This window comes from Actinia tenebrosa, unplaced genomic scaffold (genome assembly GCF_029948245.1).
Source record: "Actinia tenebrosa isolate PJP-AT-01 unplaced genomic scaffold, QUT_ActTen_1.0 PGA_scaffold8__29_contigs__length_14323225, whole genome shotgun sequence".
In the NCBI taxonomy this organism is placed as follows: Eukaryota; Metazoa; Cnidaria; class Anthozoa; order Actiniaria; family Actiniidae; genus Actinia; species Actinia tenebrosa.
In genome coordinates this window covers 562344-582400 of record NW_028292585.1, presented here as the reverse complement: position 1 = coordinate 582400, position 20057 = coordinate 562344, and the positions used below count along the sequence as shown (strand labels likewise).

The window sequence follows — 20057 nt, the reverse complement described above, 5'->3', positions numbered from 1 at the left end:
AATATATCAGTCATGTGACATATGTTATATCAGAATATTGAATAGTGACATTAAAAATACATTACCTAAACGCATCGGCTTTCTTCTGGTAATCGGTATTCCCATCCATTGTTATTTTTTCACCCAAATAGAAAATGTCATCAATAATTTTTTTATGGAACGACCAAGAAAAAGGTTTCAACAAATAACATTTACTTAACAAGAATGAAAATACTGGTCTAAAGTCGTAATGAAAGTGTGTGTCGTTTTCGTGCATTCGTTTGTTTAGAACAGACGATTATGCTAATCTGAACAAAGCCATAAATATATTTGATCATTTTTATCATTTTCTTTCGTAATTGTTATTTTTATCAGTCAAAATAGCTTAGTTTATTTTTAAGTTTTAGCGCGAATGTTGCGTTTTAAGCGACAATTCGTGCTTCGCTCTACAAAAACCCTACGACATTCACGGTAAATTTATCTATCTTGAGTATGACCAATCATTAAAAAAATTGCGACAAAGCGAAGCTAGATTGACAGCCACACTATTGAATATTAATAGGAGTAAAAGAGTACTAAATTAAAACCTTTGTGGTTTTTTTCTTTTCCTTCATCAAAGTATTTCACCTGCAGTATTCGGAAAATTGATTTTAATCAAAAGCAAAATTGCTGTCATTTACGAAATTAATTTTAATGATGCGAATGGTGTTTTATCAAATGAGCAAATTTTTATGGAAAAAAAAAATTTCCGCCCGTAACTCCCGTAAAATTTGTTATCGAGAAAAAATTGCTTGAAACACAATTTACATGTTTAATAACTTTCCAAGCCAAAATATCTTTGAAAATACTTGAAATTAATTTTAGTCAAACCTTGAAAGAAATTCGTCAATAATGCATCATTTGTGAATAAATTCGGTAATCAAGAGCGAGGTTTCGATATGGTACAGCCATGATAAAACTGATAAAACCTTTGTGGATTTTTTCTTTTCCTTCATCAAAGCATTTCACCTGCAGTATTTGGGAAAATTGATTTTAATCAAAACATGTCCGAAATTATTTTTAATGATGCGAATGATGTTTTATCAAATGAGCAAATTTTTATGGGAAAAAATTCTCAAAGAAATTCGTCGATAATGCATCATTTGTAATAAATTCGGTAATCAAGGGCGGGGCTTTGAGATGGTACAGCCATAATAAAACAGGTTCAGCAGGTTGAAACAAGGGAGCACGGCAGACATACATTTGTTGATTGGTCTTCCTGTGGTAGTGACGTATGCTGACGAACACGGTTATCCGCGAAAAATAGTGTGGGCTCAAGTAAATATCAAAGATGGCGGCCGATATATAATATTGACGGGGAATGCAACTTTTTCAAACTTTTCGACAATGCTACGTCAGGTTGCCAGGGCCACTTGGGTTGCCAGGGCCAGTTAATGAGCTAAATTATTGCTAATATATGCGTCCAGGTCGACTCGGTCAATGGGTATTTCACCTATTTGCTCTTTGGTTTCACGAAACTTCAACAGTTTGTTCGCCGCAAGTTCACATCTTGTTGAATTTTGAGACTTCAAAGTGAAATTGATTAGCGATCTTTCAGGCTGATAATACTGTAGCTTCAAAAACTCCTCAAATCCACAATTTCGAAAACGATTTCATCACACAGCAGAAAGATAAGTTACTCTGATAACTCTGTAAGTTCTAGATACAATTTTCAAAAAGTATTTAGTGTAAATATGCAATTCCAGTAAATATTTGAATCCTTGAAAGCGAAATAATTTAAATTGTTGATTGATCGACCTCGTACTTTTAGTACTTCATTGTTTTTTTTTTTGTTTTGTTTTTTTTTGTTTTGTTTTTTTTTTGTTTTGTTTTGTTTTGTTTTTTTTTTGCTTTTTTGTATTTACATCCTGTTCTTTGCCTTTATAGCTTTACAGGGCTGTCAACCCCCGAGATATTCAAATCTGGAGAATTGATAGGGAAGGGAAATGACGTCACAGCGCGTCAAAAAGCGCGCGAAAAGACGTCTTTCGCTTTGTAACATTTGATATGATTGGTTTATTTCTGACCAATCAGATTATCGCTCATATTGCAATGGCCTGCTTGCAAGAACAGTTTATGAGGAACGTTTTGATTTTGTTAGCGATGTAAAATAACACAAACAACACAAAATAATTGGAATTTTAATTATGGTTGTGAAAGTTGAGTCTCACAAGAAATGGTCAGCTTCGGCGATTATCCGGGAGAATTGAGACTCTAATCTGGAGACCGGGAGATACGGTCCAAAATCTGGAGACTCCCGGTTTATCCGGGAGAGTTGACAGCCCTGCTTTATACTAAAGCTGTGAATAATTGCCAGACGAATATCGTTTATACATGTATTAAAATCTACTTTTATAATTGTAATTGAAGTAATTTTTATTCGCCAAAAGACAAAGGCTTGCTGTTGCCTTTTACGCTAGAATAAAATCAAGTTTTTACGACTGACAAGACGATTAAAATTCTATCATTAGTAACCAACACACGGAAATCCTTTTTACAGCCTCTTTATTTGCTTTGAAGGCAATAATTATTCCGTGTTTGGATTTTTCGGTAGCAATGCCAAAAAATGAATGTAAATTGACTTCCTTTCTTTCTCTACTCTTTTATAATTTCCTTCAATAAAAAAGTTTTGAAGGCCTGCATTTCATATGATATAAAACACACTAAATCCAATACTAACTGAAGAAAAAGCCTTTGTTTGACTGACCCAGACAAAGCATCATTAAAAAAAAAAAAAAGCAACAAAATTAAGAAAACAAAGTGAAGACATTTTGATTTCCGGTACGCAAATGTTTTAAATAAATTATCTTCCAGGCTGTTTTAATTGCCAATTTATGCTAATGCTAGGCTTTCACGATAAACAGCTGGCCAAAAACACCGTGATGAGCATACTACAAAGTACGTTGGTAATTTCCTGATGCTGATTGGCCGATACCCGGTCACATGATCATAGTTTCACTCCCCGTCATTTATATCTATCATCCGCCATATTGTTTACGTATGAGCCCGCGCGACTTTTAAGTAACCGCATGCGCGTCTGTACCACAGGAGGACCAATCAATGAAATTATGTACCACAGGAAGACCAATCAACAAATTTATATCTGCCGTGCTCCCTTGGTTGAAATTAGGCAAACTGAGTACAAAAACAACGAAAAAATAATGTCTGTGTGCGTTGTATCAGAAGCCCAATAGAAGGAACTCGTTTTTAGCATTGTATAGACTGATCTTTTTTTCTTTATTATATTTACTTTTGATTGTTCGTTCATTTGGTTACTGCCAGCTAGTTTTACTAGATGGGTATAAGAATTATTTTCTCTCGAATTTTTTATCATATATTTTCCTTTAAATGTTTTTTTGCAAATACTATGTTTTGGCAGTATATACATCGAATAACTATTTCTATTGGATCCCCATCTTCATCTTCATCGTCCTACTTTCATCATCTTTATTATCATTATTATCCTGTTAACGTGGGTAGTCATCATCATCATGATCCCTCTTCATCATCTTCCTGATCATTATCTTATTATTCTTATCATCATCAACATCATCATCATCAACATCATCAACATCAACATCATCATCACCATCATCATCAACATCATCATCAACATCATCATCAACAGCATCAACATCATCATCATCAACATCATCATTATCATCACCATCATCATCATCATTATTATCCGCATCCTTATCCTTTTAACGTGGGAAGTCATCATCATCATCATCATGATCCCTCTTCATGATCTTCCTGATAGTCATCCTATTATTCATAATCATAGTCATCACCATCACTATAATTGTCGTCATCATCATTTCCGTCATCGTCATCGTCATCACCATTATCATCATTATTATCACCTCCATTTTCACCATCATCTTATCATTATCATCATCATCATCCTATTCCTATGTTATAATTAATTCAGTCCACGTACATTTCAACGATTTCAAATCTTTAATTTTATGACTTTGAGTTACATACTAAGGCATTTACTAATAAACGTCATATTTCCCATTTCTTTCGCTAGTTTTCCTCCACGCCCAATGCTTCAATTATTTTTGAAATTTTTTCAGTACCTTTAAAATCTAAAAATTACACAATGGAACTTAGCTTTCAGTGTAATTATGAGAACATGTGAAGCCCAAATGATGAAGATCATCTATTTTATCCCTTCGGCAATAGTTATATATGGAAAGGCAACATCAAATGTTTACTTCTTTGTTTTTGTTTATTTTTTACATACCTGTCAGAGATTTTTCCGAAATTCAGGATCCAATGAGAAATTTCGTCTACCACTTGAATATTAATTGCTTGGGGTTCCTCTGTGACCCTCTCACCGCCAGAGAGTTGATCAAAGTGTGTTGGCCAAATAATACTATTCGCATACCAGCAAATAAAGTAACATGTTTGGGATCCCTGTGGCTAAGCTGAGAAATAAATTCCATCATTTACACACACAAAAATCAGTTTATTTCTAATACTGTCTCAAGGAATACATCTTACAAGCTCCTTGCAATAACCTATTAAACACTTTTATTCTCTGCTAATCACTGCTATTTTATTGTCATCCATTTAATTGATGGTGCAATAATTTTAGATAATTGTAATCCGAATTTGAAAATTATTTCCACGTAGGCTTTCTGAATTACATAAATCAGTAGACATTTAGATACACTACAGTCAAAGATGGCAGATCTACTTGAAAAGTTGCTAGAACCACGGTAGACGTTTATAGTTTATAGTAAGACGGTATCTTACGTTACATTCTAACTACATGCATCAATAGATGTTTGGATACATTAAATTGATAGAAAATCTGTATGACAAGTAAAGCCATGACGATGCAAATGATGGCTAATATGCCAGAAATATTCAAAGGCGGTGTTTCACCTATGATAGGACCCTAAGTCACCAAGGTGTTTCACCTATAGTAGGACCCTAAGTTACCAAGGTGTTTCATCTATAATAGGACCCTAAGTCACCAAGGTGTTTCACCTATAATAGGACCCTAAGTCACAAAGGTGTTTCATCTATAGTAGGAACCTAAGTCACCAAGGTGTTTCATCTATAGTAGGACCCTAAGTCACAAAGGTGTCTCGCCTATAATAGGACCCTAAGTCACAAAGGTGTTTCACCTATAGTAGGACCCTAAGTCACAAAGGTGTTTCATCTATAATAGGACCCTAAGTCACAAAGGTGTTTCATCTATAGTAGAACCCTAAGTCACGAAGGTGTCTCGCCTATAATAGGACCCTAAGTCACAAAGGTGTTTCATCTATATTAGAACCCTAAGTCACAAAGGTGTTTCACCTATAGTAGGACCCTAAGTCACAAAGGTGTTTCATCTATAGTAGAACCCTAAGTCACAAAGGTGTTTCACCTATAATAGGACCCTAAGTCACAAAGGTGTTTCATCTATAGTAGAACCCTAAGTCACAAAGGTGTTTCACCTATAGTAGGACCCTAAGTCACAAAGGTGTTTCACCTATAATAGGACCCTAAGTCACAAAGGTGTTTCATCTATAATAGGACCCTAAGTCACAAAGGTGTTTCATCTATAATAGGACCCTAAGTCACAAAGGTGTTTCATCTATGATAGGACCCTAAGTCACAAAGGTGTTTCATCTATAATAGGACCCTAAGTCACAAAGGTGTTTCATCTATAATAGGACCCTAAGTCACAAAGGTGTTTCATCTATAATAGGACCCTAAGTCACAAAGGTGTTTCACCTATAATAGGACCCTAAGTCACCAAGGTGTTTCACCTATAATAGGACCCTAAGTCACCAAGGTGTTTCACCTATAATAGGACCCTAAGTCACCAAGGTGTTTCACCTATAATAGGACCCTAAGTCACCAAGGTGTTTCATCTATAATAGGACCCTAAGTCACAAAGGTGTTTCACCTATAATAGGACCCTAAGTCACAAAGGTGTTTCATCTATAATAGGACCCTAAGTCACCAAGGTGTTTCACCTATAATAGGACCCTAAGTCACCAAGGTGTTTCACCTATAATAGGACCCTAAGTCACAAAGGTGTTTCACCTATAATAGGACCCTAAGTCACAAAGGTGTTTCATCTATAATAGGACCCTAAGTCACAAAGGTGTTTCACCTATAATAGGACCCTAAGTCACAAAGGTGTTTCACCTATAATAGGACCCTAAGTCACCAAGGTGTTTCATCTATAATAGGACCCTAAGTCACAAAGGTGTTTCATCTATAATAGGACCCTAAGTCACCAAGGTGTTTCACCTATAATAGGACCCTAAGTCACAAAGGTGTTTCATCTATAATAGGACCCTAAGTCACAAAGGTGTTTCATCTATAGTAGGACCCTAAGTCACAAAGGTGTTTCATCTATAGTAGGACCCTAAGTCACAAAGGTGTTTCACGGGTGATTCTGACTACATAAATCAATAGAAGCTTAAATACAATACAGTCAATGATGGCAGATCTACTTGAAAATTAAAGCCATGAAGATGTTAATGAAGGTTAATATGCCAGAAACAGCTAAAGTTGTCTGACCCCCTTTAGACCGGATGGAGAAGGGACAGGAGTTGTCTGATTCCCGCCGTAAGGGCCAGTAGTTGTTTTATTCCCGCCGTAAGGTACAGTATTTGTATGAGGCACGCCCGTGTTACATAGACTACCTACACAGCACTGAACATTACATTTAGCGATATGTCCTATGCTGTTCATGCTGTTACAGAGCATGTTGCCAGAACACATCATCAAAGACACTGAACAGTTTCTGGATTCTTGTTCAATAAGGGCCCCTGTCATTGGGTTCTTGACTGATACCTTGACAGTCATACAACGGTCATAGTGCATACCAGCAATCTTACCGCATTTCTAAAAAATAACATGAAAAATATACATTAAAGGAACTCTGAGGTGCCAGACGGATCATAGCTTAAGAGCGAAGGTCCACTAATTTCGAGCATCGGCCGGTCACGGTCAAAATTTCGATTTCGCTCATTTTTGGTTTGCTGGAAGGTATCACCAAGCAAACAAACGTGGTGTAGTTAGTTTTTCAAAAAACCGCTAAAATTATGCAAATTTTCAGTTGAATCAAACCGGTCCAAAAACAACTAACGCATACAGAATAAGAAAAAGATATGAAAACTATATGTTTATAAATTGATAGAAGAGATGTTTGAGACTTGATTGGGTATAAAATAATGGTTTTAGCTATTTATTGAATGCGGTCAGATGATATTTAGAATTGAGTTTTATTCACACATAGATTTGACCCTTGCTACGCCAAAAAACATTTAATCAAGTGCGCAACTTGTTTTCTCAATGAAACTCACGTCATGTACTATTTAGATGTTCTTCTACAACATATCCAAAAATCAGTTTGGGTTATTGTATTTAGGGTTCATACGGAGGCCATGAACATTGAGTATTTTCGACATATACCGTGACTGAAATCGACAAGTGTTTGTTGTTTCTGGTCGCTTTTTTCTCATTCGTTTCTATTTTCATCCGGAATTAATGACCTTATGCTTTCCTCCCTTCTTCCTTTCTTCCTTCCTTTTTTCCCTTGCTTTTCCTTCCTTCCTTCCTATTCCTCCCTCCCTCCCTCCCTCATTCGTTCGTTTCTATGTTTCTTTGTTTTCTTTATTTTTCTTTTATTTGTTTTCATGCACTAGTCAATTGTAACCCCTACCCCTCGACCGCCGAGAAAGGGCGGGGAATTTAACATTTATGTAGTGTTAAATTCCCCGCCCTGTCCAGGGTACACAGGAAGATATTTGCTGTTAAAATTGATGAGCTACGCGTTAAATCCACCGTATCTCCGTGCATTCACGCTGTTAAATGCATGCGCGTTAAACCCCCGGTCTCGTCACATTAATTCCTCGCCCTGTCCCGGGGTCCGTTGAGGGGACTTACTAGTGTATAACTCCGGCAGCTCAGCTGAGCAGCACGTCGAACCGAACTTTTAACCAAGATTTTCGTCCAGGAACGTTGTTCTAATTGGGCATGTACATCTTATCATTTGGGATTTTGCAGAATGCCGACAAACGTGCATGAAACTGCTTTATGATTTAATTTCAAAACATATTATCTTTAATGGCTTTTGCATGTCCATGTTCCTTTTTAAACTGCATCGTGCGATGTAAACCGTACCCAAAATTTTGAGATTTCTCAAAAGGAAAGTTTTTAAAGCTGAAACTATCTTATCAGGTGGAGCAGTTAAAATCTTACAGTAGGTCTTCAATTGTGTCAGTTTTACTGGCTTAATCCGACTGCTATTAATTTTCTTTAGAGAATCTACCCGAAACGAATGTTGTAACTGTTAAAATAATGTAAATTACTAATAAAAAGTATTTTTTTAAAGGAAACGCATTTTCGGGCTTTAATTCCGGATGAAAATAGAAACGAATGAGAAAATAGCGACCAGAAACAACGATTTCAGTCACGGTATATGTCGAAAATACTCAATGTTCATGGCCTCCGTATGAACCCTAAATACAATAACCCAAACTGATTTTTGGATATGCTGTAGAAGAACATCTAAATAGTACATGACGTGAGTTTCATTGAGAAAACAAGTTGCGCACTTGATTAAATGTTTTTTGGCGTAGCAAGGGTCAAATCTATGTGTGAATAAAACTCAATTCTAAATATCATCTGACCGCATTCAATAAATAGCTAAAACCATTATTTTATACCCAATCAAGTCTCAAACATCTCTTCTATCAATTTATAAACATATAGTTTTCATATCTTTTTCTTATTCTGTATGCGTTAGTTGTTTTTGGACCGGTTTGATTCAACTGAAAATTTGCATAATTTTGAGATCGCCGCTAGGCCAACAGGTTATCTCGGATTTCTCAGAATTTTAGCGGTTTTTTGAAAAACTAACTACACCACGTTTGTTTACTCGGTAATACCTTCCAGCAAACCAAAAATGAGCAAAATCGAAATTTTGACTGTGACCGCGAATTCTCGATTTTGCTGGATATTAGTGGACATCTGCTCTTAAAATGTACATCAAACCTTGTTGATTTTGCACACTGCAATGAGTAATTACACTTGCACACTACATGCGCACAGCAATGACACTTGTACACTAGACGCTATCAGGCAAAAATCACTATTAGTTTGCAGGTGGATAACTTTTTAACATATCATTCCTTACTTTTTGTTTTGGTGCGCTGCAGCTGATCAAAGGAGTAGCCGTACCGTTTGGACCCATTCCCTCAGGACTACATTCGTAACACGACAGTGATACGTTAGATGCTGAAAGGTAAGCTAACTGTTAACTAAAGTACAATAACCAGTAAAAAATAAAAGACATCTATGATTATCATTGTTTAGGCCCTTTTCAGATTTAAAAAAAAAAAATGATATCCTTTCGTACGAAGACTGTTCGATGAAAACTTATAAATTACCTGGTTTAGAAGGTGTCACCCCACTACCTATAAGGGAAAAAAAGATAGATAAGGAATTATGATGATGATGGCGATGATATAATGGTGGTGGTGATAAGGTGTAAGGGTTATGGGATAATGATTGCGATGGTAATGATGATGATGATGAGGATGTTGGTGATGGGATTATGATTGTTGGGATGATAATGATACGATGGTGATGGATTGCATTGGTGGTGACGGTGAATGATGATGCTGAAAAATGTTCATGAGCAATGATGTTGATTATTTTTCTGAACCTCCCCTTTTCAAATGATTTTACGCATATCGCTCCAACTACCAGCAAATTCAATTGTTTTTTAGATTCGTTTCACATTGGATAATGTAAAGTCATATGAAAAGACAGCCTGACAGCTGTGCAGTCTATAAATTTTCCAATATTTGCTCCCTCGACATCCCATATTCTCTTACTTACTAATAGAAATTGAGATTGTTGCCGTATCAGTAAAACGGTCTATTAAGATCTTCTTAAAAGTATACTCGTGCGAATAGATTACCTGGAGGGTTAGAACCATCGTTGCATAAGTCTCCTGCACAGCAGCTCATGTTGCATGATTTTATTCTAGGTTCCTGACACATCTGCTGTTGGGCGGCTTCAGTACACATCATGCCTCCTATTATACAGTTCCGCGTTTCCATGGTCATTTTCATCATTGCTCCATCTGGACCCGGCGTCTCCATCATGGTACGGAATGTAAAGCATCGGTCATTGGGGGCTTGACAGGTAACCTGGGTTGGGGACTTACAACTGTTTGGACCCGTACTGTATGCTTGACAAACGTTTCATTTGATACCATATCCTGAGAAGAAATTTTTATTTATTTTAATCTTTATACGGAGAGTAGTTGTCGAGTTTCCTTTGTGAGAGGCTTGTATTTAATTGAACCTTGGTTCGTTACGTTTCGTGGTGTATACTAGACAAGCCAGCAAAGATACAGAAAAAAGCTCATCAATATGCGACAGTAGGTGTACCATGTAAAGCAGCTGCTGAGCTGAACTGTTGAGCTCCCAGCAGCTGGTTGTTTTATTGTGACTAATATCCGACCAAGTATTGGGCTTTCAATGGGCATATCAACCCATCTATTACACTTCACACAGTACTAAAATGAGTAACATTTGTAGGTAGTAATACTGCAACGTGGTACTGATTACGTGTGAGGATAGGTATCTCTTGTAATGATGTGATATTGAATTCCGATTATTTCATTCCGTGACGTGGACTGCCATCATTATCCGATACCGATACTCCTTGAAAATGTACAAACTTTTCGCCTTTCCTTTCACTTTCTAACTAACACAATATATTAACGAGCACTTTCACTTTACGCAGGTCCAAAAGAGTAACATTTGTAGTAGTAATACTGCAACATGGTACTGATTATGGTACTGACTAGGTATGCGGCTGTTGTATCCGATTATTTCCCGCATTACGTGATGTGGATATCATTATCCGATACTCCGTGAAAATGTACAATTTTTTCACCTTCGAACCAACGGTATTTACGATCGAGCCAGCTCTGAGACAAATGATATCAAGCTGTTTTTGGCGGTTAATAAGGTTGGTCGAGTAAAACCGATGTCAATATATTTTACGTAGGACTTGCAGGGAGTTATTTCGGCCTATTTTTTCCCAATCCAGAACCTCATGTTTCTGCGGTTTTCCATATTCTGCGAATTAGGTTGCTGCGAGCTGCACGCCGTCCATCAAAATAATCAGTTGGTACCTTTTATGCTCTTGAATGGCGGCAGTAAAAAAACGAATCGAAAACCCATTAATAATTAAAAGGTAATATATAATAAAATATATCGTTGATGCAAGATGTATTACAAGTCATAGATGTGTCATGCTAAAACCGTATCAGTAACTATTCTTCGTTTGCACGCTACGTCATCGCGGCCATGTTGGTCCCATTTAACAAAAGATTTCTCATTAGCATCCATTGTTAACGGTACCACAATGGCCGCCATGTTTTTATCTCTTAACTCTCTTGGGAATGCTTGCAACCCATCAATAACCACTAGTGGTCCAACAAACATCGTGCTTGGGTCTTGAGCAATCGATACAATGTCTGCTTCGGTACTATAAAACTTAACTTTACCTTAAAAATCATCTTTTTTCGACATGTACCAATGAATGTGTGCGAGGAATAAATCATTGATTGATGTAAAATCTTTGATGCGGTTTTTCAAACTGATCTGAAAAACAGATCTTGTTGATTTAGATTAGAGAGGCGCAGTTTACGTTACATATAGACTGATTTTCTACTTGTCCTGAAAGCTCACCTTGTGGGATAATAGCGAGGACGACGACGATAAGGAAAGTTAAATGCTTCATCTTGATAACTGACGGAAGAAGGCTAGGAAGAAGGCTAGGAAGTCTTTTTATCTCTGCCTCGGTACTTAATAACTTGGCCTATGCCGTATATAAAACAGGTGTCAAATTTATTTGCTTGGTACCGACGTGACACACCTCATTGACCAATGAAATCGGCTTCCTATGAATTACGTATTATAAATGTAACGCAACCACGCGTCATCACCTACACTCCTTAAAGTGACACAAAAGATCGATCATAGAGACCGTCGTAAGTAAACCAAACGGAATTAGTAATCCCTCAGTTCTCACTTACTGAGGCCGACTCGTGGAGAGTTAGCGTCTCTGAAATGCTTTTTCTATTTCCACTTAACTTCATGAAGCATTTTTTCGAGTCAATATATGTCCGACAATATCTATATGGTTTGTCAGTACGAATGTTACTAATTTAGCTTTTTGACAGTTGAACATTTTGTAGTATTTTGCAAAAAATATAAAAACCCGAGTGAAATGTTTTTTTTTTTTACAGAAAGAAATAAATTATTAAAAATTTTCCTTTTGAAATAATAAATCCGCAGTTGGCATATAAAAACCTATAAAAAGGTTACGTGTGTTTTTTTGTTGGTGCTATTTTCTCAGTTCATAGTTTATAATATAGGGGAATGGTTCCCTTCTATTAACTATGCTCAGATATAATTTTCCAAGAAGCATAAGCCAGTTCAAACACGTTCATTGGATCCCTTTTATCATCATTCTGTCATAGGCTATCACTAGTGTGATATAGCCGAAACTTCATGTTTTAAAAAAAAATAAAATCTACTCGTTTTATTTGAAATCCTACAGAGTCTTAATTACATCGTTTCAAACAGAGAATACTTAGCATGGCCTTCTCCGCAGGCATACTGATATTTTACTTTCATCTGGTCACATTAATATTCACACCACAGGTAGCTCGCCAAAGAAACAAACGAGAAACCATAAAGTGAGCTGCAACTGAGCATCAACCAGAAAGGAAGTCGTGCGATGACTAATTCGTTCGCAGGCCTGTTGTTCAGAGCATCAAACTTACTAACTGCACCCAGTCACATGTACTGACGCAACTCATTAGCACAATTTTCAACTCTCTATTTGATCGTTTAGACCCAACCCAAACTGCTTGGATTTCTGTTTCTCCTGATTTCTGTATTTTCACTTTTTTCCCCTTCCTTTCATATTAAACCTACATAGTCAGTCTTATTAATAATATTTTAGTTGTTTTACCATTTGGTGCTTTTCAAATCGTATGTGTATACACTCAATTGAAGAATCGTTGTCTGGTCCAGAAACATAGAACATAGAAGCTGAGACCGAAATGGCACATGGGAAATGACAATTATATTATAATTTATTCATTTACGCCATTCATGCAGTCGGTTTAGAATGCCAAACGCGTATTAAAAACAGTGGATGATGCCACGGGTCGCCGGTCACAGCATGCATCTAATTAACGCTTCTATGTTCTATGTTTCTGAACCCGACAACGATTCTTCAATTGAGTGTACACCTGGAGTACATTGAAGATCAAGTGGCCGGGTGTTAATCTCGCTTACATCTAACTTGCCGTATTTGCTGCATAGAAAAGTGCTGATAGTCGACTAATGTGAACCAGCCTATGTTGAATTGGACTACACTGTCTATTTTGTTTATAAATAAATATAAATATATAAATAAAACGAAACTGATCTGATAATATTTTTTTAGTATAGGAGTAAATGGTTGGGACCCATGGTGTTGAAGCTTGTTGTGAAATGTGATCGTCCGGATGAGTGTAGTCTTAATATATATATAGCCTTGACTGACATCATTTACCTTGATTTCTCGAAAGCTTTTGACTCTGTTTGCCACCAAAAACTCTTGTCTAAACTACACTTTTTTGGGATTGACGGCCCTCTACTCAAATGGTTTGAGAGCTACTTATCTGCAAGGAAGCAACGTGTGGTGATCAACGGTTCCTATTCCTCCTGGTCTGAAGTAAAATCTGGCGTTATTCAAGGCTCAATCCTCGGACCTGTTCTTTTTCTAATGTTTGTGAACGACATGCTTGAAGTCCTCCGCTCAACTAACCTTGCGATGTTCGCCGACGATTCAAAGTGTTTTAAAGTGATAAGATCAATTAATGATTGCTTTGCACTACAAACTGATCTGTCAGCACTTAACTCTTGGTCCGTCGAAAACGAAATCAACTTTCAGCCATCCAAGTGCCACAACTTACGAATCAGTAGAAAGAAAGCATGTCCTGCTAGACTCAACACCATTAATGGCACCAACGTGGAAGTGGTAACCAAAGAAAAAGATCTTGGTATTACAATCACAAAAGATCTCACCTGGAACAATCATTTAACAGCAATTGTCTCTAAAGCCAACAGAAAGATGGGATTCATTAAAAGGAATTGCTTTTCTTTACTGAACACTAAGACTTTAATTTTGTTATACACATCTTTAGTGCGTAGTTATTTTTGTTATGCATCCCAGGTATGGGCCCCTCAATCCATAATCCAAGACCTCATGTTAGTCGAAAAGACTCAAAGACGGGCCACCAAGTTTATTTGCAAATCAGACACCCTTAGTTATAAGGATAGGTTACTGCGCCTAAGGCTATTACCGCTTAATTATTGGCTCGAATACCTCGACCTAGTGTAATTCTTTAAATGCAAGTCTGGTGAAATTAATTTAAATATTCATAATTACATTCAGTACTGCAATAGCAAATCCCGCCGCGGCAGCTCAGGCATTTATCTTAATACGCCGCCTTTCAAAACCTGTTTGTTTCGCGATTCCTTTTTCAATCGTCTAGCTAATTTATGGAATGCCTTACCAGATAACATTAAGTCACAGGTTTCCGTTTCTTCTTTTAAAAATAAGTTAAAGCATTTCTTTTTTGAAATGCTTAAATTAGTATTTGATGGAGATAATATACGTTCATATAAGCTAATTTCTCCTAAATGTCGTAGAATTAATCGTTTGAGTATCTGTAGTTGCTAATTGTCGTTACATTTTCCTTTTCCTATATCTAAATTTCTTTTAATGTGTATGTTGGGTTGGGACTTGGGACTAGTTTTCTATTTTTTTTCATTGGGGTTGGGTTTGGGTGTTAATATTATATAGGGGACCTAGAGTCCTATTGTATTATCACCTGCCCTTAGGCGAATCATGAAATAAATAAATAAATAAAGACTGTCGTTGGAGGTGACGGACGTTTCAACAACCTGATCTTCAGAGTCCAGTGAGAAAACGAAAGTGCATTTAATATTTTTAGTGCTCGCTCGTTACGTAGGAGTTCGGCAAGCCAATTGCTCCTTGATCAGTGATATTTATTGTTTAATAGCTCGTTGGTGCTTATATGCAAAGGGTAATTTTCCTAAATCTCTGACTTTGTGTGTTTCCACTATAAAGTCAAGATATGATCTTGTGAGTTTTTTTGTTTTCAGCGGCTCTTGTCGTTGGGTTAAGCTACAAAGCAGGTTTTTCCGTTGGCCCAAGAGGAAAAGGAAATTTTGATCTCTTATCAAAAAACCATTCTAAGCGAGGTATTGAAATCAACCCTGCAGGTATTTATTAATATAGGAATATATTTGTAAAAGATTTCCAACTCACCGTTTGGGATAAACAACGCTGCAAGAAGGAAGAGTACAGGCAGGATAACCATGGTTGAAAAGGCAGTTGAACAGAGAACGAGCTAAAAACCAGTATAACACACCCCGTTGGGCTGAACGACACTGAAATATATATGTTATGTGCCATATGGTATATCAGAATATTGAATAGTGACATAAAATACATTACTTAAACGCATCGGCTTTCTTCTGGTAATCGGTATTCCCATTCACTATTATTTTTTCACCCAAATAGAAAATGTCATCAATAATTTTTTATGGAACGACCAAGAAAAAGGCTTCAACAAATAACATTTACTTAACAAGGATAAAAATACCATTTTGGTCCATTCGTTTGTTCAGGCGAGAAGATATGCTTATCTGAACAAAGCCATAAATATATTTGATTGAAATTTTTGCGCGAAAATTCGTTTTACGACATTCACGGTAAATCCATCTATCTAGAGTATGACCAATCATTAAAAAAATTGCGACAAAGCGAAGTTAGATTGACAGCCACACTATTGAATATTAATAGAAGTAAAAGAGAACTAAATTAAAAACTCTGTGGATTTTTTTCCTTCATTAAAACATTTCACCTGCAGTATTCTGAAAAATTGATTTTAATCAAAACTAAAATTGCTGTCATTTACGAAATTAATTTTAATGATGCGAATAATGTTTTATCAAGCAAATTTTTATCGGAAAAAAAATTCTCAAAGAAATTCGTCGATAATGCATCATTGGTAATAAATTCGGTAATAAAGGGCGGGGCTTTGATATGGTACAGCCATAATAAAACAGGTTCAGCGGGTTGAAATTAGGCAAGCTGAGTACAAAAACACCGAAAAAATGATGACTGTGTGCGTTGTATCAGAAGCGCAGTAGAAGGAACTCGTTTTTAGCATTGTATAGCAAGATCTTTTTTTCTTTATTATATTTATTTTTGATTGTTCGTTCATTTGATTAGGCCAGCTAGTTTTACTAGATGAGTATAAGCCTTATTTTCTCTCAATTTTTTATCATATCTTTTTCTTTAGATGTTTGATGCAAATACTATGTTTTGGCAGTATACACTCAATTGAAGAATCGTTGTCGGGTTCAGAAATATAGAACATAGAAGCTGAGACCGAAATGGCACATGGGAAGTACGTTAATTATATGCATGCTATGACCGGCGACCCGTGGCATCATCCACTCTCAAACGCAGGCCTTCTGAATACGCGTTTGGCATTCCAAACCGACTGCATGGATGGCGCAAATGAATAAGTTATAATATAATTATGTCATTTTCCATGTACCATTTCGGTCTCAGCTTCTATGTTCTATGTTTTTGAACCCGACAACGATTCTTCAATTGAGTGTATTCATCGAATAACTATTTCTATTGGATCACCATCATCATCAACATCATCATCATCATCAACATCATTATTATCCGCATCCTTATCCTTTTAACGTGGGAAGTCATCATCATCATCATCATCATGATGATCCCTCTTCATGATCTTCCTGATCGTTATCCTATTATTCTTATCATCATCATCAACATCATCTTCAACATTATCAACATCATCATCATTATCCGTATCCTTATCCTTTTAACGTGGGAAGTCATCATCATCATCATCATGATCCCTTTTCATGATCTTCCTGATCGTTATCCTATTATTCTTATCATCACCATCATCATCATCATCATCAACATCATCATCATCATCATTATCCGCATCCTTATCCTTATCCTTTTAACGTGGGAAGTCATCGTCATCATCATCATGATCCCTCTTCATGATCTTTCTGATAGTCATCCTATTATTCGTAATCATAGTCATCGCCATCACTATCATTGTCGTCATGATCATTACCGTCATCGTCACCACCATTATTATCATTACCATCACCATTATCATCACCATCATCTTATCATTATCATCATCTTCATCATCTATTCTTATGTTATAATTAATTCAGTCCACGCACATTTCAACGATTTGAAATCTTTAATTTTATGGTCTTGAGTTACATACTAAGGCATTTACTAATAAACGTCATATTTCCCATTTCTTTCGCTACTTTTCCTCCACGTCCAATAATTCAATTTTTTTTAAAAAATTTTCAGTACCTTTAAAATCTAAAAATTACAATGAACCTTAGCTTAGCAGTGTAATATGAGAACATGCACATCAGGCCCAAATGATGAAGTTCTATTTTATCCCTTCGGCAATAGTTACATATGGAAAGGCAACATCAAATGTTTACTTCTTTGTTTTTGTTTATTTTTTACATACCTGTCAGAGATTTTCAATTGTCTTGCACATGATTCCAAGATTTCCGAGACTTGATATTTTGTAGAGAGACCTTGTGATTTTCTACATAATTATATCACCAGCATCTTAAAACTGACCCCAAAAAAATCACTTCTGCATTTTGATTAGGCGTAGCTCAGTGAATATCTCAGTTGGTGCGCGGCCTTCGCAGCAAGAAGTCTGCCTGGACTGTTCGATCCACAGGATCTTCACGTCTGTTTCGACTTCGATCTCTTTCTGTGTAGCTTCAGCTTTGAATACCCGTAATAAGGAACGCTGGTAGCCGGTCTGAGGGGGTATTAAAGTGCGCACCTTCGAGCGCTATATACATGAGCCCCTGGCTCGGGAGAATTTGCCATCCGCTCTCAGAGTTATGGAAGTAAATTAAATAAACTTTACCTTTTACTCTCAGGTCGGTGGTTAATTCGTCTACCACTTGAATATTAATTGCTTGGGGTTCCTGTGTGACCCTCTCACCGCCAGAGAGTTGATCAAAGTGTACATGTATTGGCCAAATAATACTATTCGCATACCAGCAAATAAAGTAACATGTTTGGGATCCTTGTGGCTAAGCTGAGAAATAAACTCCATCATTTACACACACAAAAATCAGTTTATTTCTAATACTGTCTCAAGGAATACATCTTACAAGCTTCTTGTAATAACCTATTAAACACTTCTATTCTCTGCTAATCACTGCTATTTTATTGTCATCCATTTAATTGACGGTGCAATAATTTTTAGATAATTCTAATCCGAATTTGAAAATCATTTCCACGTAGGCTTTCTGAATTACATAAATCAGTAGACATTTAGATACACTACAGTCAAAGATGGCAGATCTACTTCAAAAGTTTCCAGAAACATCCACCTATAGTAGGATGGTCCCTTACGTTAAATTCTAACTACACAACTACATACTTGAAAAGTTACCAGAACCACGGTAGACGTTTATAGTTTATAGTAAGATGGTATCTTACGTTCCATTCTAACTACATACATCAATAGATGCTTGGATACGCTACAGTGATGGAAAATCAGTATGACAAGTAAAGCCATGACGATGCTGTTGGTGGCTAATATGCCAGAAATATTCAAAGGTGGTGTTATAGGACCCTAAGTCACCAAGGTGTTTCACCTATAATAGGACCCTAAGTCACAAAGGTGTTTCATCTATAATAGGACCCTAAGTCACAAAGATGTTTCACCTATAGTAGGACCCTAAGTCACAAAGGTGTTTCACCTATAATAGGACCCTAAGTCACAAAGGTGTTTCACCTATAATAGGACCCTAAGTCACAAAGGTGTTTCACCTATAATAGGACCCTAAGTCACAAAGGTGTTTCACCTATAATAGGACCCTAAGTCACCAAGGTGTTTCACCTATAATAGGACCCTAAGTCACAAAGGTGTTTCACCTACAATAGGACCCTAAGTCACAAAGATGTTTCACCTATAGTAGGACCCTAAGTCACAAAGATGTTTCACCTATAGTAGGACCCTAAGTCACAAAGATGTTTCACCTATAGTAGGACCCTAAGTCATAAAGGTGTTTCACCTATAGTAGAACCCTAAGTCACAAAGGTGTTTCATCTATAGTTGGACCCTAATTCCCCTACGTTTGATTCTAACTACATTAATTAATAGAAGCTTAGATACGATACAGTCAATGACGGCAGATCTACTTGAAAATCAAAGCCATAAAGATGTTAATGAAGGTTAATATGCCAGAAACAGCTAAAGGTGTCTGACCCCCTTTAGGACCGGATGGAGAAGGGCCAGTAGTTGTCTGATTCCCGCCGTAAGGGACAGTAGTTGTCTGAGGCACGCCCGTGTTACATAGACTACCTTCACAGCACTGAACATTACATTTAGTGATAGCTCCTGTGCTGTTCATGCTGTTACAGAGCATGTTGCCAGAACACATCGAAGACACTGAACAGTTTCTGGATTCTTGTTCAATAAGGGCCCCTGTCATTGGGTTCTTGACTGATATCTTGACAGTCATACAACGGTCAAATGGCATACCTGGAGCAATCTCACCGCATTTCTAAAAAATAAAATAAAAACATACATTAATATATACCAAAGGGATTACACTTGCACACTACATGTACACAGCAATAGTGATTACACTTGCACACTACATGTAGACAGCAATGAGTGATTACACTTGCACACTACATGCGCAAAGCAATGAGTGATTACACTTGCACACTACATGCGCACAGCATTGAGTTATTACACTTGCACACTATGTGTACACTGCAATGAGTAATTACACTTGCACACTACATGCGCACAGCAATGACACTTGCACACTAGACGCTAT

At 36.8% G+C, this 20057-nt stretch overlaps 1 protein-coding gene and 1 pseudogene across 2 annotated transcripts in view; one reads left to right on the top strand and one right to left on the bottom strand.

Annotated features, from left to right (window-relative positions):
- Positions 1–6493: 6493 nt before the first annotated feature.
- Positions 6494–20057, bottom strand: part of LOC116291623 (uncharacterized) — a 35115-nt gene continuing 21551 nt past the window's right edge. Inside the window, exons 2-5 of one of the 2 annotated variants that reach the window (XM_089040685.1) lie at positions 9968–10270; positions 9432–9458; positions 9179–9279; positions 6494–6882 (exon numbers count right to left, since the gene is read on the bottom strand). In XM_089040685.1, the coding sequence (XP_088896811.1) occupies positions 6541–6882; positions 9179–9279; positions 9432–9458; positions 9968–10154 (657 nt within the window). In that variant the 5' untranslated portion in view covers positions 10155–10270 and the 3' untranslated portion in view covers positions 6494–6540. Of the gene's footprint in view, positions 6883–9178; positions 9280–9431; positions 9459–9967; positions 10271–18318; positions 19776–20057 lie in introns of those variants that run through there. The other variant, XM_089040686.1, reaches the window with a different exon arrangement.
- On the top strand, positions 13846–14805 carry LOC116291613 (uncharacterized; annotated as a pseudogene).